At 40.3% G+C, this 16,653-nt stretch overlaps 1 protein-coding gene across 9 annotated transcripts; it reads right to left on the bottom strand.

The window, feature by feature from the left end:
• Window positions 1–3,158: 3,158 nt before the first annotated feature.
• Window positions 3,159–14,766, bottom strand: LOC111245642 (gastric triacylglycerol lipase-like). Of its 9 annotated transcripts, none has more exons than XM_086981736.1 (11): window positions 14,273–14,766; window positions 14,099–14,118; window positions 11,443–11,618; window positions 9,394–9,537; window positions 9,015–9,169; window positions 7,900–8,050; window positions 7,304–7,390; window positions 6,384–6,575; window positions 6,027–6,191; window positions 5,716–5,826; window positions 3,159–4,219 (listed from the first exon to the last, which is right to left on the bottom strand). In XM_086981736.1, exons 3-11 carry the CDS (start codon window positions 11,596–11,598, stop codon window positions 3,998–4,000), a joined length of 1,383 nt encoding a protein of 460 aa, XP_086837862.1. In that variant the 5' UTR covers window positions 11,599–11,618; window positions 14,099–14,118; window positions 14,273–14,766; the 3' UTR covers window positions 3,159–3,997. The 9 variants fall into 9 exon arrangements, with proteins under 9 accessions (XP_086837862.1, XP_086837860.1, XP_086837861.1 ...); XM_086981734.1 differs by lacking the exon at window positions 14,099–14,118 and having other exon boundaries at window positions 14,273–14,448; window positions 14,599–14,763; XM_086981735.1 differs by lacking the exons at window positions 14,099–14,118; window positions 14,273–14,766 and adding exons at window positions 13,471–13,659; window positions 13,929–14,064 and having other exon boundaries at window positions 6,120–6,191.
• Window positions 14,767–16,653: the final 1,887 nt, after the last annotated feature.

The following is a 16,653-nucleotide window of genomic DNA, read 5'->3' as shown; positions in this document are numbered from 1 at the left end:
CGCCCAATGAACGCGCGAGGTATCCGCCGCGCGGGCGGCCAACGGCTACAAAGGCTGTGTCAGGTCCAGCAGTCGCCGGCCTCTGCCTCAGTCAGGGAGACAGCAACGGGACGAAACAAAGCCCGTTCAAATGGGACGAACGGTTGTTCGTCGCGTTGCCTGGTAGTAAAGACGTACTAATATGAAACAGAAAAATAAATACTGAAACACTGCATCGCTGTCCGACACCACAGAAGCATCATCGGGCAATAATAGAAAAGTTAGAGCAGTTAGATCTTTTCGCGGCTCTTTCGCTTCTTCATCGTTGTCGGTTTGCCGTTGTTGTTGTTGCTGCTACTACTGCCTCTACTTTATCTCGGAATCTCTCTTCCTCCCTTACCATTGCTCTCTCCGATTTTGCCTTCCACCCATCATCATCGAACGGTATCTGGCTCCGTGTATTTTTTCCGTTGATGAACTGCGACCCAGAAGATTGTCCGCCTGACGGCGGCCTTGTTCTCGTCTGTAAAAGCCTGGGTTTGTGCAGCCGATACCAGGTGGCATTCACAGAACACCGATGAGGTTGATGAGGTTCGTCTCCACTTTACAATACCTCAACTACATAGAGTGGCGAAACAAAGCTACATGCTGAATTTCAAATTTCCATGATGTACACATTACGCGTTATAATCTTATGTAGTAAGGTGTTTTTATGTTTTTTTACACTCGAAGATAATGTTTCACCGCAAATGTCTATTACAACCCCCGTAGCTTGAAAGCTGATTCCAATAGACAAAATTTTAGTCCACGAGACGACGCCACCAATAATAGTAATTATTATTATTATTATAATAGCATATAAAAGAATGGAAAAATGATTTCGACTGATAAAAAAATAGAGAGCCTAAGCGAAAAAAGACTTGCAACGAAGAGTAAAATGGAGTAAAAGATGATTTTACTGCCTAGGACAGTTAACATACGACCTACAGACTTTTGTAGGTAAATCGTACTGCGTACATCGTATCGATGAGAAAGACCTTACCGAAAAAATATCTATTGGTGTTGTAAAAAATAAAAGTTAATGTAGTTCCTGGGAAGTGCAATTTAAGTACAGGTATGAAGTCAGTCGAAGAAGTCGATTACCTAACTAAGCCTGTGGCGTGGCACTTTGTCTATCTGTCACTTCGATACCAATTTGATGACGTATAATGTCATTCAATGAAAATTACCTAAGCGGTCGTATTATTACACTTAAGTAAATTAATCTATCTGTACTGAATATTGTTATTATCGCTTTCAATCTAAAATAAAAACTCAGATATAATTAAGATATATGTAAAAAGTTTTGAATATTAAAAAAAAAAAAGGCTCTAAAGGGCCTCGAACCGAAAGTCCAAGTGATGAGAGAACAGTTTCAAATAGCTTGGAACGTTCCTTGCATTGTGCGTCTACTCAATATCGTTGTTGTCCAGTCATTGGAAGCTCGTTCTAATATCGAGTTCTACAGAAAAGGGTCGATTAGGTGAATCAATTAACTTTACTAATTATTTTAACTTTGAAATAAGAAAATAAAGCTGAATAAATGTGTCCTGTGTTCCGTGTAGCGAAAAGAATGGGTCCGGACGGCCTCAAGTCGGAACCGTACATGCATGAGAGGTCTAACGATGAGCGGCTTTTTTCTATATCGTGCGTTGTACACTTTACCCTCGTAAGCAATAAATTGAACCTGCACACCAAGTCATTGTATCGATGTGCTGTCTAAGTAATTATAGTTATGGCCTACAGCGTTGTTTGGAATCATCGTTGTTTGCCATGCCTTACATGTAACAGGCGGTGAAGATGCAATATGTTTGCTTTTTCCACTAACGTCTATTATTGGCCGGTTACCTGATTACCTAAATACCAGTTATGACAAACGAACAAATATATATAATCTTATTAGAAACACTTCCTGCACTAAATAATGAAAAGGACTATTTTCACAATATCTATATTTGCGCAGCACCGAACTGTTTCTAATCAAATCCGGTAAATTGCTATGTTAATATTACCTGTCCTATTGATGACTTAAATCATATTTGACAAAAAAAAGGTATCTCCTAGTCAAAACTTGGTGACAAACCTTGTTTCCGTCTATAAGAGTTAGTAGATGTAGTGGTTACCCTCTATCCCTTATGTTCTCAGTGTTGATGAATGAATTCGTATACATTTGCATAAATCATTTCCAATTAAGTTTACACATATATATATATTTAGACTGTTCTATTGAAGCTTCAGTCAGCGAAACTTTCCGAGCATATAGAAGATATGCACAAGAAACTGTGATCTCCCAAACTACGCCACAGAAGGTGGGGCATTTAAGATCAGGATTGTTTCGTATTGATTGATATGGACTATCTAATTGACATTTTTAATGTATTTTATGTAATAACTAAGGTATATTAAAAATAGTCCTTCGAGCCGTTCTAATTAATTTAGGGGTCCTTTAAATCTAAACTCCGTTTAAGTACTTCTTGGATTTTTGAGAAATTGTATAACAACTAGCCCTGATGTAGACCGTCGGTCTTGTTTATTAAAATTAAGTGTACCATTTTGGTAGGAGCTCTTCGTCTATAGACGTATTGTATATTAGCTAACTATTAGTGAAGTTCCAAAACCGACGTATCGTCTTAACGTTTCGTTATAACGGATTGGCGTTTTACTCTAGAAAGAACTACCTTTCTTCAGGTACTAAGAATAGCGCATGAACGCATGCTGACTACAACAAACAGCACATCAAAGTTTCGAAATTGAACGTCGCACCTTGTCTATATATTGTGCATAGACTTGATTGGCGCTCTAACGAATGGTGGAAACAGCTGGAAGGAATATCATCGAATCCAGATTTTACGCTTCAACCAGTTATGCTGTCTATTCGTTATAATGTAGAAACAATCCTTTGGAGTTCTACAATTGGTTATGTACCTCAATGGAAATCCCCAGCGATGACTTTATATAGTGAGATGTCACATGCGGAGGAGGCAGGCAATTTGACCCTGCTCATTGTTCCTGGACTCGTAAGTACACGGAGAAAGTCACTGACCACTTCATTTTGTAACATTCAGGTTGTAGCTGGAGTACGCTATCTCAGTCAGTTATATGAAAACCGTTATTTACTCGCTATTTAAAGGACAAAGCCATCACAATATTACCTTTATTACCAGCCGATTGACACTGTGACCAACGAATTTCGATGCGGTTCCGTTTATTGCGCGCATACAAACATATATATTTGTCTATGAGGTCAGCACCGAAAAAGATAACGGTACACTCACGCTTTCTCTTCCAGTAAAACTAAGATGTTGTCAAACCCAGTGAAAAGTGTATTATTTACAGGTAACGTATGGTCTGGCTTGCATTCCTCTACGGACAATATCTAAGGCTGTCATCGATTCGCTGATTTTTCGCGTTATCGTTCGTTGCTCATTATAGAAAACTAGAAAGAAGTATGCCACCTTGGACTTTGAATTCATTTTTTTGTCGGATAATAAGTCAATCAATGATTTTATGTTATATATAAAGACAAGTACAGTACGAGTACTATCACGTGTGTTAACTATTAGCTTTATCGTTTGATGCACGTGTACATACAAATTATCCACGAAGATCCATTTGAAGAAAAAAAAAAAAGGGAAAAATATAACATTTCCTGTACGTAGAAGGTTTATTTACCGTTGCTAATTAGGATTTAATAGTGAATGCAAGCAAATAGCATAAAAATATAGTAATACAATAGACATAATTAAACTAAAAGTCAACAAGGTATTCAGCATTTCTCATAAGAATCTATCGTTTCTTTTTGGGTGGTTTTTGTCAAACGTTAAATAGTTTTTCTAGGAGAGGCTAGATATTGCAGTATAGAGAGAGAAGAATTACATCAATCGACAAACACCATTTTAGGTTACCAATTGCGATCATCGTCCTATAAGGGATGCCACCTTACCACTCGTGTGAACATTAGCTCAATAATAAATACAATCTAAATAAGACTAATATAGTTTTTCGTGTCCGTTTGGTAAAGCGCAAAAAGCTCGTCAAGATCGCGAACATGGCCATCCTCGAGTTTGTCACTTTCTCGCAAATGACGCAAAACATTTAGATAGACGAGCTGTACCGCGTCCATGGCCCAAAGGTAATCGAGGTGAAGCCATTTTGATTTTTCAATATAATACCATCCTCCGTTGACCACCAGCTTCCCGACCTGCTCACATTATTTTTATTATTATTATTAGCAACCTAATATTGTGTTTATACTACTCTGATTCTGCAACCGTCGGTTATTCGAAATTAGGATAGGTAACAATGAACTTGAGTTAATTTCGAAAAAGAGGTATATTTCGGGGTTGGATATCGACTGTATATAATGTGTTCGTCGAAAGCGCCGCTTTAAGTATTTCTAGCGAACTGTCACCTATATTTACTTGGTACATAAATAGCTATGTCAACATAGGGTAGCATAATACAAAGTTTAATGGAAATTGGTGTCATATTGAAATATTGACACTGGGAAACAAATGGGTTTTAGAAACGCGAACTTCTCGTCATCCTCCCTCGCTGGACGCGGTTCGTCGTGACATGTAACAAGGTTCAAGTACTTGGCTTTTTATTTCAGTAGAGCGGTGACTAGCTATTGGGGGGCGAGAGATGTACACGAACAGCTTGTATATACAGGCTATTGTATATACAGTTTTAGATTTCAAAAGGTGTCTCCTATGACAAGCATCTGGTGTCCCTCTGTAGTGACTGCTTGAAAGCACGCCACCATCCAGATGTACGTCCGGCTACGAACGCGCAACGGGTCGTTGTTACACCTATTGCAGGATAATACCAACTAATATGGCATTTTAACGCAGTATTAAAGGAATATAGATATGGTATAACTGTGTCGTTGTTGCATATCTTTTGCAGCGTTCGATCTGGATTTTATAATAATAGGTTGGATTTTATAATTTATATTTAATATTATAATCTGGATTTTATAATAATAACAAGAACAGAGGTTGAATGGAAACTTTCTTATCCTCAATGAAATACTTTAAATCCCTATAATTGTGCTATTTTGAGTTAGAACTATAACGAATCATGCAAAGTAATTCCACTGATCGCGCAGCAGTCAGACTATCAGCCGTGAGCGTATCCCAAATGCTTGCCTGTGTACTGGCGGAATCGGAATCGGCGGAGGTGCCTTCAAAGCCCAGCTTTTGGCAGCTAAGGTAACCATCGGCTCTTCGAGCTGATTCCGACAAAGACACATCCCCAGGAGACCCCTTTTCTCCATCTATCTCTCATAGTTTAGGAAGCAGACAGACATAAGTGGAAGACGAATGAGAATACCGTTTCTGATAAGCCGAAAGGTGCCAGCCATAGCAAGTGTGAAAGCCCGCTAGAATCTGCTTAGACTGCCACAGATATCGCCTAATGTATTCCGTAACTCCCCTGACAATACTTGAAGCACGCTAAATTGTGGCGTACTTCGTTATACGCCTGCGTGGGGAGCGCAGGGCAAGGGTAACATACTACTCATGATCATCGAGTGGTTGGATGCCCTACGGGCTAAGTGAAAGGCGCTTCTGAGTCCATAACATCAGTGCTGCAAGCACAAAGGCCTAATCGTCCTCTTTGCTAATATAGCTAGCTAAAATAACTGTCTGTCTCTTGTTCATCTGAAAACATGATAGGCCGACAGACGCTACTAACCTTTTGTCGTAATTTAGCTACGCCGTCGGGCCCTGCGAATGTATCGTCTTTTGAATGAAACACCACTAGAGGCACATTGATGTTTTCTAACTTATACTCTGGTGGGGTCGACTGAAATGATTAGATGTATCATGAAAAAGTCAGCTTTAAATAGGACAAACATTTCGATAACCAATCGCAGATGTCGACATATGTCCGAAGCCAGCGACTTAGCTTAGGGCTTTCGTCAACTGAATAGCAATTCTAGATGACTGTGCATAGTTTCAACATTCTGCGATGCCCTATTTGAGTGTATTCATCAAGGTACCAACCTGCCCGTAAACGATCTGATTTGTCTTGTCAACTGGATAGCAAGCAGGCTTATCATCGTAGTCAAACTTGGCAAATTTTTCAGTTTGGATTACCTGGAAGAAATGAACAAAGTCTTGCACCGTCGAGCCCGCTGGCGTATTAACTGCATATACTCGTGCTCGAGACTGAAATGGATAAGAGTGATACGTGTCCAGAATGAAATAATCTACTGCGCTTATCGCTCTTGTAAGGACCAAATGGCATGCAGGCGTCAAGCATTACGTAGCGCTTTATACTATTTATTAAAGATAAAACCGAAAATATAAAGTATTTAGTACAAAAGAACAGTAAGCGCAAGCCAATTATACTTCACTTACGCTATTAAGTCGGGGATGCTCAACGTTCCGCAAAAGCTTCGGATTCATGCCGACATTGAGCATGGCGCTGCATAACACTCCTCCTCCGATTGAACAAACGAGAGGATTCATCAGGCCAAAACTGAGATCGTTTACCTTTGAGGAGTCAAAAATTCGGTTGCGCGAATAGCCAATACAGTCCATGACACCCTTCTGCAATACAAAACCGAATATGGCAATATAGGGGATAGCCCAGCCTTAAATCTGTCTCAGCCGTACAACAGTTCGCCAAGCCTGGGCCTGCAGGTAGAAGTCCTTCAGTAGAAAACAGTTAAGCATCGACTAGCGGCTTCTCGCAGTTACAGATACACACTTTCCCCAACCATGACGTCACGTTTTCGCGTTCATTAATAACAATCATTTGTAATAGAATGCTCAGCTTGTTGGAAAAGAGTTGCTTACAGGTAGGTGGTGAACAATTTGTAATTAAATCACTATGGTCCAGATGATGGAACTACTACATGGCTGTTATTAACAGTAAATTATAGAATTGCCAGACATCGTACATTCGAATTACGAGCGGTTCTAACTCGACTTGTTTCTATAGTCAACCCGAAAACATACGTCGTTGCACCAGAAGATAGGTGTCTGGAGAAATAACCAGCGTTCAGACATCGATAATAAGAAAAAATGATTTAACGCAAGATGGTAACGTTTCGGACTATATTGTAAGCTAAACAAGTTTCCATATTATTGTGGATGCTTAGCGGATAATGATAGCTGCTCGTTAATGTGAATTCTGCTTCTAATAGAAACGCCGATGACTGAGATATGCGCTTTGTCGTTGAGGTTGACGTCCAGGCTCGTTGCTGTTCAGTGTTATGCTGTGTAGCTGCTGAGCCAAGGACGTGCAGGGCGTCCTGGATGAACGCATTACTAACCAGTTCGTGCATGATACTTTGAAGGATGGACCATGCTGGACTTAAATCAGGGTAGACCACGGGCGCTAATGCAGTGAAGAGGCGAATCTGAAACGTTGATAGCTCATAAATCAAGCTGCCTTACCGTAAAATGTCATACATTCAATTAGATCTTGATATAGCTCTTTGGCCTTATTATATTGTGAATATCTTTAGAAGGTACACCAACTAACAAGGCTTTCCCTAGTTAGCAGAAACACCTTTTCCGCAAAAAGCTATAGTAAAGGACTAAAAAAGGCTTACATGTCGAGTTATGGAGAAAAATCAATCAAACTAAAATAATTCGATAAAATAACGGAGGATCTAACCCGGTATACGCTTTTAAAAATCCATTGCTCGGCAACTGTGACTCTATAATTGATTAGATTATTGTGCACGAAACAGTTGTCGTAGGATTCCGCGGGCATTAACCTTTGTTGGTAATAAAAGTGTCCGTGTTCCAAATGTACCTCAGCTTTATTTCAGGTTCGCTACCAAGCAGTGCTGTCAGGATGTCTGACATTACGCCCGAAGTTGCAAGCAATGAGAACCCGGCACAAAATCGGCGGTCAATTTACCTTCTTGTTGTATTCCGGCTTGGAGGCAAGCATAGCAAAGGTCACAGTTGTTCCGCGTGAGTGGCCGATAATGTGAAGTTTTGTAAATCCAGTTCTGCTGAGAATAGCGTCAATGATTGCTGGTAAATCGTATTCCGCCATCTCCATAAAGCTTAGGACGCATATAAAAGTAATTATGTTGCATAAATAAGCTACGACGATAAGATACGGTGAGTGTTATCCTCGAGTCCTGCATTATACTTTTGACCTGATTTTGCATAATACACTGAATTTTCTCTGCGAACGCAAATAGGTTTATAATGTGGTAGCTATCTGGTTTGAGAAAAAGTAGAAAACTCAACATTTGAAACTTTTTAGGCGCGTAAATTTCATGTACGTCATATTTTTACGAAACGCTGACCAAAAATTACTTCTATATATTTCTCCTACGCGTAGATGCTCTGCAGACATTTAAAGACAGAGTTTAGACGATTAGAAAAACCGCTAAGATTTTATGAAATAGCGTAATGATTTTACAATTAGAGGAAAGCAATTCAAAGGGGTACGGAATACAGAAAAGACCTGTGGTCATTCAATCATTGTCGTAAGGATGAATTTCTCGCCAAGTAAACGCATTCCGGATCGTTGTACTTCTTTAAAACGAAACGACCAGGACAAACGTAATTCAGAAAAGCCTGTAGAGGACCCGCTGTCCTGTTTTTCAACGTGATGTCGAAAAGGAACAGACAGAACAGGATATTATTTGGAAGAAGTAATACGAATCGGTTCCTAATGAAGCAATGCGCCTTTATGAAAGCTCTGTCTTTGAGAACGATTAGATCGTAGAGAACATATATAATGTTGAGCTCAAGAGGGTGATATATGGATCTAGTAGAAAACCCAGATTGTACCAGCCTGTAAAGCTGGACTGGGTTGACGCATACTTCATTATTAATTTTGTTACTTTAGTTGGGTAATATGTATATATGAAGCATTATCTACAACTCCCCTGTTTGAATCTCTCGTCCGGATACTTGTCGACAATAAAGTTATACAGCCTCGTTAATAGCTGTTCAGATTTTTCATCGAAGCTCTATTTGTGCTTGGACGTATTCAACTAACGCTGTTTTTTTTACCTCGAGTAATAAAAGTGTTTATGGGTTGATTCGCTGCATGAACTGAATTTATTTCCTCGGGTATTGGGTAGGTAGACGTCGTAACCCATATTGGCTAGGAAAAACCCAGGTCCTTGATGAGGAGGATTTGCAATGAAGTCAAATCCCGAACTTACCTGAAATAATGCGAGAGGATCATTTAGACCTGGGCCCCATTTTTTGCCTAGCCGCTTCTCGTTGTAATATTAATTATTGCATTTTCGTATGTTGTTCTTGTGCTTTTAAAAATCTCTTCGATCATTCACTTCGGTAAAATTGCGAGAGAAGCTATTCACGTACGCGGGTTTATGGGAAAACACTATTAAAAAATTAGGATCTTATTAAAAACGATTGAACATACAACACCGTGTTGCATAATGACTGGAATAGAACGGTTATTGTAGACGCGAGGATTTCTGACTCGAAATACGCTTAGGATGACGCCATCTTTCGTGGTCACGTTGAACTCATGGTAGTCGTATCCGTAGCTGCGCACGTACTCGCCCTTTAAGAATCATGAGAATATATTTCCGTTACGTTCGCAGACGATACACAATTTATTTTATATTACTTATTAGTATAATTTACAGTACAGTTTTTCATCTATTAATAGCTAGCGGTGAATTAGGAAAAAAGTTGTTTCAAAACATTTATCTTTGCAGAAACCTGTAAAGTCTGCTTCATCAGCTTGACATTGTTTCCAGAGCAATTGGCTTAAGATACTGTAGAAGCAAATTATATATATATATATATACGTTCATTTGCGCAGACAAAGTTATTATGGAACAGTCGTTCATTTGTGGTACGCAAAAGAGCCCTGAACATCGAACCGATCAAAGGCCTACAAATGACCTAAATATATATGTATTGGCGTTTACATAGGCAGATAAGCGTACACACTGTACCGGGATCGAACATGAAGTAATGAAGATATACATTCTGTTCTTCACAGGCAAATTTAGGCGAACAACCTCAAATAAATATCAGATAACTAAGATCGTAAATATTGCCAGAGAGTTATAGAATCCGGCAGGACAATATCTTAGGAAATGTTATGCATGCACTCCAAGATATACCTCGAAAAGGTGACACGTCGATCTGCCACGTCAATAAAAGTGGACGACTCCAATTCACGCTACTCAGTATACTGGGTACCTGTAGGGCCGCACGAACAAAGATGGGCTAAGAGAAATTGGCCATCTACAGGCCTTGCTGATTTAAAACGTGACGGTTTCGGCTGACAATGTGTCCAGCGTTGGTCTTGCTGCGTCGCACAAATGCATCATTATCAACTATAGCTTGAAATAGGAAAGCAATCCGAGGAACATGTTGAAAATACGGACCCGCATACGGACCATGATCGGCTTCGTTGACCGTACCGTACCGTATTGTATACCTCTAGCACAATATTGTATGGGAGTACACAGTATATTATGCAAGAGCCTGTAATACTCGATTGTATATAGTGGCCTGCGTTTTTCATGGGTCAGCGAAGCTAATACGTGGATAATTGACAATCCCAAAAAATATGTTCTTTCAAATCATAGTCCTTTTGGGTCTCATTGGCAAGTTGAACATCAGTTGGCCATTCATACAGAACCACTTCCTATAAATTATTGATGTGAGTCACGTGCAAGAAGTAGACCAGCGATGGCTCGTTTTAATCATAGTTTCAGTCAATGGTGCAAAAGTTCAAATACTGAAATAGCCACATTTCTCTTCCTTCGCAAAGAGCTCATAGGTGCAACCGATAGCTTCTCAAGGCAGAATAAAGAAGAAAAATAGGATTTGGGTTTGCGCTGATACATTGATCATTTTGCTGTAATATCCTAGCAAAATGTATTGAAATGCGTTAAAATTATGTGATAGCAAAATTATATCCATCCTTATTCATCCTTAAGGGTCTTCATCCTTAAGGTCGTATGGCTAAAGGCCATTGAACAACCTGAATGTCATACCAATAGTTGAAAACTTCGCGGTTTTTCTAGCTATCGTGTATTTGCTAACGTAGAAAGCAACTATATGCAGACTTATCAAGTTATCGAAACGATATCTACCTTGGCAAGTTTCTTGCTTATTATTGAAGACGTTTCGAGCTTCTGTTATTCGTGCGGTTTTGTCGTCGACCAATTTATCATTTTTCACAGCTGGCCCCCTTCCGGCACAAACTGAAGGGTGGTTCTACGCGTGTTTTCGAACGCAGATTATTACGTGTCCCGATATCTAATAACCAAACATTTTACCGCCAAAATCAATTTTGAATACCATATAAATTTAGAACTGAGGCATTTCCAACGTACGATAGGGGCTTTCGGTACAGTAAGTTATATTGGTAATGCCTATTTTCTTTGCTGTTTTGAAAATCTCGTTGTGGAAATCCTCGTTAATTGAGGAATCAACCGACACTCACCGGTCCTTTGAGAATAGACGATACGTCCGGATCTTGTGAAGTGACCTCGCTGAGTCTGTCAACGGTTTTATCGATTGTGCTTTTTAGCTGATTTGACACTGTTTTTGTGACGTCGCGCACCGTATTTAATAGTTTTAGAGAGCCGCTCCGCGTCATGTTGTCGGGCGTCAGGATAACTGAAAATCAAGAAGTGTGATTAAATGTACAGCTAACTGTTACGTAGATTACTATGACCATGTGACACGTATGTGTGATCGTGGTGGCGAATGTTTTGAAGACATTCCTACAGGCAAGACATGCCTACAGGCAATAAGCAGAGCGTCTCCAACGCCTGAGTTGAATGAAGGACAGCTTCTTTTCCTCAGTCGAAGCAATATTTGAATAGGTTCAAACGTAGCATCCGGGCAAGAAAAAAAGTGTCACCTTAACGTATTCTACTACAGTTAGATAATGCCCGCTAAAGCCCATCTAGCACATTCGCTTAACAAAAAAAAGGCGGTTATTACGAGAAATACAATCAGGGAAGCGTCATTGTATGAGGTCAATGCTCCGTCATCACATTGTAAAACGTCACCGCTATAGCGGGTCTCCTAACAGAGGGAGCTGGCTTCTATGGCGACTTATATTTATAGTATTAAATAATTCGTTCATTTGCATTGTCCAGTACACAGGAAAAGCCCAAATGGGTGTAATCCGATTTCGGTACATTAACAATAGTGGTATTTTTTTTTTCTTAAAAAGTTCAATAGAACAAGTAATAGGATCACTTGCGTCGAGTTACGATCGAACTAGTTTAATAACAAATCTTCAGCAAAACACATTGCTTGCCATTGTAATAATTTTTTTTTTCTTTTATATTTCTACACTCAATTGACTCCAAGCAGTCAAATAAAGTAGTAAGAACTTTTTAACAGATAAAGCGGGTACCTATTCGTCGCAAACGTACAAACGGTCGACCTGTCCATTGAGTAGTAGCTGTTAGCACGACAGCTGCGAGGCCACGAAACCATTGTTTGCGTTTCATATACATGCCTGGAATGTTATCTTGGCCTACTGTTTGCGGCCAACATTACCGAAACAATGAATCGTTTGATTTGTTTCTGATACTGCATTGTATTATTTGTCAACATAGACAATTTCTGGCATAAAACCTCTAGCCGAACAAATTCGCATAGTAGTTAGGACACACTCGAGCCTTAACATCAAAGACAGGCCGCGAGTTCAGAGTAAACCCTTTGCTAATCGTCTTAGAAGGCACGGTGCTACAAATGAGGCAAAGCTATAGATGCACTATGAGTAACAACTATGAGCTACGACGCTAAAGGTCGAGCAAGAGTGAGAGGTTTACTTTGGCAACAAAAGGTACGGAACACTCAATATTATGATCATTTTGTCCATTCACAATTTCCAGGGCCTAGAGGGCCTAAACATTACCGAATTGACATTCATTATTAGAACGGTTACTATTCCGGAATCGTGTCTTGATCTTTTTCTTTCATCGTTGCATCTCCACATAAGGAACAGCAACAAAATGCGAGATTAAAATTTTTACAGGAAATATGGGGCTATATATAAAGCAGGTCGGATTAGATAGATTACAAACTATGCAATAAATTGGTTGCTACGGGTATAACTGAACTTAAAAAGAAACCGCGACAAGTTGCTAAAGGCGTCCCGACTTATTGATCGAACGAGTCTGCGCGTATGGAGAAAATCAATTGATTTTCGGGACGGATACACTTTACTTCACGGAAGAAGTTCAAGTTGAATTTAGAATAGACAAAACTCGCAGGCAATCTAAAAACACCTCCAAATACCACCGACGATAGTTCCTCACAGCGGAAGGCTAGCTTTCAAATCTCTGGAGAGTTATAGTTTGTTTAACAAGCGATGTTGATGCTGTGCGGAACACAGAACCCGAAACGTTTATTTATAAAATACAATTGGTCACGCCTTACGCGACGTGTCCGGGAGGAGACTCCCGCTGGTCAGTGTTTTAAAGAAGTGTGCGTTGCGACGCGTACGTACACGAAAGACGAATGGGGTGTACACGTTTGTAAACTACAGAACTTTCACAGAACGAAAATTCTATTGACGCGTAGAGTCTTCGTTTCCACCTGTGTTTTTTGCACCGCGATTGTATCCTCATACAATTTGGGCTTCAACACTTTATCCAATCGCGTTAGATTCATTATCAACCAGATTCGGAGCGACAATCTATATATTTCATTTTACACAACGAGAATAATTACATACATGGCTTAGAAATAAGATCCGCAAATGACATATACAATAAATGAACGCGAAAACAAATATAAGAACAAGCTATATTCGAAGAATATCTTTGCTACATAATATTCCTACTATTATCCCTAACAGAATCTCCAGCTGTTACGGCTCCAGCCGAACAGCTCTTATGGTTCAGTGAAGGCTCTGCAAAAGTGAGATTGGTTTCAACAAAATACATTTATCTTAAACAGACAAACCCTGCTGGCACAAACATTATGCCGGACCGCGAGTATAGCTCACTCAGTCTGAGTTGTGCTTAATACATCGGCAAATAGCAGTCTCAATAAATACTGAGAAGACACTGAGAAGATGGCCTCAGACGCATATGAACGACGCGTCTCTAGCATCTCTGTCTATTTGTATTTACGTTTGCTTCCAGGCCGAATCCTGTTGTTTCAAAAAAAAACAAAAGACTGTATTACATTTAACTGTCAGGAAGATGCGAGAGGAAAATGTCCATATTTTAAATTCAGAATTAACTAGATGGGTGAAAAGACACTGATGACGTAGCAGTTTCACTTACACAGTAACTAGCACTTACCGAAAACAAGTAGCGAAACACGAATCATTGTTGGAAGCACTAGTCCTAGACGACTTAGCCCTTTGTTACCACTGACACTTTTCCTCAAATTATTCCAGCTAGATGGATTGTTAGTTGCCTGTCGGGTGTAAGATTATCTCAGCGGCAGATAGCTTCGCATGACAATGATCATTTCGCTGAGAGAAAAAAAGCAAAAAATTACGACAGCCACTATATTGAGATCGCATATAGCTTTGGTCGGTATCTGATATTGACCATTTCTTCCGATCCAGCCGAAGTAGCCGTGGCTACTGTAGATTAGCTGTACTAACTGGCTCTCTGCGTACCTCAGATAGACACAACGGTCGTTTCCCTATTTTGTACGTGAAGCGTGCCAGACGTGCCCGCCCATAACTTTGTTATATAGCTAAAGTTGCCTCCGCGGCCTGTGTCTCTGTCGGGGTCTATCTGTGTGCCTGTAATATGTTATAATAGGCCAACAATGGAGCGCGCGGGCGCCCCCATACGATTCGTGGAAAGGGCCCAATTCAGTGTGAACAGACTATACATGTCATACTGCAGACTCCACACCGAATTCGCATGCTCCCAGCGCGGTTCGTTTACCATGTGGGCGGGCAAAGGTTATCGTCATCAAGCGTTTGCTGCAGATATACACACGCATAGACGTATGCAGAAAGTTGCTATCAATGGTAATAATGACAGCCACAACGATGGCGATGATGGTGGGAAGCTTTCCGTGATAGGACCTCCCTTTTAGGTTCTGTACAAAAAATTTGAGAAAACAAAAGACCCTAGAAGCATTGTAATGCAGTATGGTAAGATCGCGTATTTGAGAAATACGGCAGTGCATGGGAAGCTGTAATGGGTCGAGTATCGTCGCCCTTTGTCAAGCACACACACGTAATATTTCTATTCTAAACACGTTATCTACTCATTTGGTTGAGTCATTCAATTCAAATTTGTGTCCCACACTAATATCAGCTTGGTTCTCCTGTGGACTATATTAACTCATGCTATTGAAGTCCAAAGCACTACGTCACTGGGACCAATTCATTATTTCACTGATAAAAGTGACCCAAAATTAACTCGGAACAGAAAATCATGTCTCTGATAGTTTCCAGCGTTCGAAGACGGCTCATATGCATGACTACGTTATTAGTGGTAGCTGTCGCGCTGAAAATCACGATAGCGGGTGTCGATTTGAATCCTCGGAGCTCTGAATAGCTGGGGCACGTATGGGCTTCTTAATGTTCTTGTAGCTTCGGCAAACCTGCTTGTTTAACGTCCACACCTCTGATAGAGGGCTCTATAATCCTCGAAGTTAACCGAAACCGTTGACCGAATTTACGGATGCCTCATCTGGTCAACTGATGACGAATGTCAAACAAGCCAGTGTTAACACTAGGTTCAACGAAGTACTTTACCTTTCCGTCCGAATATTTATTATGGCACACAGCGAGTGGTCGGTCATAATGGTAGGTTGCATTACGCCAGCACAGTCAACCTGTGAGAGCAGTAGATTTTTTGCGTTGTTGTTACTTTTGTTGCCATATGTATCTATTTGTCGTGCACGTTTCTAAATGCGGATACACTTCCTGGTTTTATCACGTCTCCAATGCGCTATAAAAAGGGGCGTACGCCATTCAAGGATAAGCGGTTTAGCGCGGTGTACCTAGTATTCATTCGATATCCATGGCACTGTATGGGACAACGCCAAATGAGCCAAGTTGCTAACCTCGACGCTACACGAATTCTATGACCGCTCCCGGGCAAACAACCAAAATGGTACAAACAGCGGCCCCACTTACGTTCAATGAGGCATCAGCAGTGGTGCCGCTATGGCTGGTTCGTATCAAATAACGTGATGGTATTTCGAATTTTTTGCAGCAGACCTACCGTATGATTTCTTAAATAACCTCTTACATTTTAGAAATGGGTAGACGATTAAATATATTTAAGCCAAATTGAATCCAGTGGCCACATCATTTTAAACTGCTTCGCAGTTCCGTTGTAAATATGAAGTTGCCCCCCTTTTTCCTAGAATCCCCTTTTCTGGAATCCAGTGATTCTGATCTGAAGCACAAGGTCATGCTAGAACAGTGATTCTTATTATAACTAATGGAAATCGGCGCCGTTACTAACATATAAAATAACAGATCTTTGTTCTAAACGTCCACATGTGACTGCATTGTTGTGAATGTTTGAAGGTGGAGATGTCTTGCAAGGCTTGATATCGCTATCGTTCTCAGTCACAGACGAGTTAAGCGAGACTCACGTAAACTGTTTTCTGTCTTTAACGAGCCTTCGTAGCTATACCGAGGTGCTTAGGTTCAATAAACATGATCAAAAGTACACGCCATAGTTACTGGAAGCGCGGACTT

Source organism: Varroa destructor, unplaced genomic scaffold (assembly GCF_002443255.2).
Source record: "Varroa destructor unplaced genomic scaffold, Vdes_3.0 BEIS01000002.1, whole genome shotgun sequence".
Classification (NCBI taxonomy): domain Eukaryota; kingdom Metazoa; phylum Arthropoda; class Arachnida; order Mesostigmata; family Varroidae; genus Varroa; species Varroa destructor.
Note: the sequence above shows the minus strand (reverse complement) of the source record. Positions and strands in the feature narration are given on the sequence as shown.

Coding starts and splice junctions, on each gene's coding strand:
- LOC111245642 (XM_086981732.1), bottom strand. CDS start 13,591: ATGAGGATACAATCGCGGTGCAAAAAACACAGGTGGAAACGAAGACTC. Junction 9,170..9,393: donor TCATTATGCAACACGGTGTT/GTATGTTCAATC, acceptor GCATTATTTCAG/GTAAGTTCGGGATTTGACTT. Junction 8,051..9,014: donor AAACACTTTTATTACTCGAG/GTAAAAAAAACA, acceptor ATGCGTCCTAAG/CTTTATGGAGATGGCGGAAT.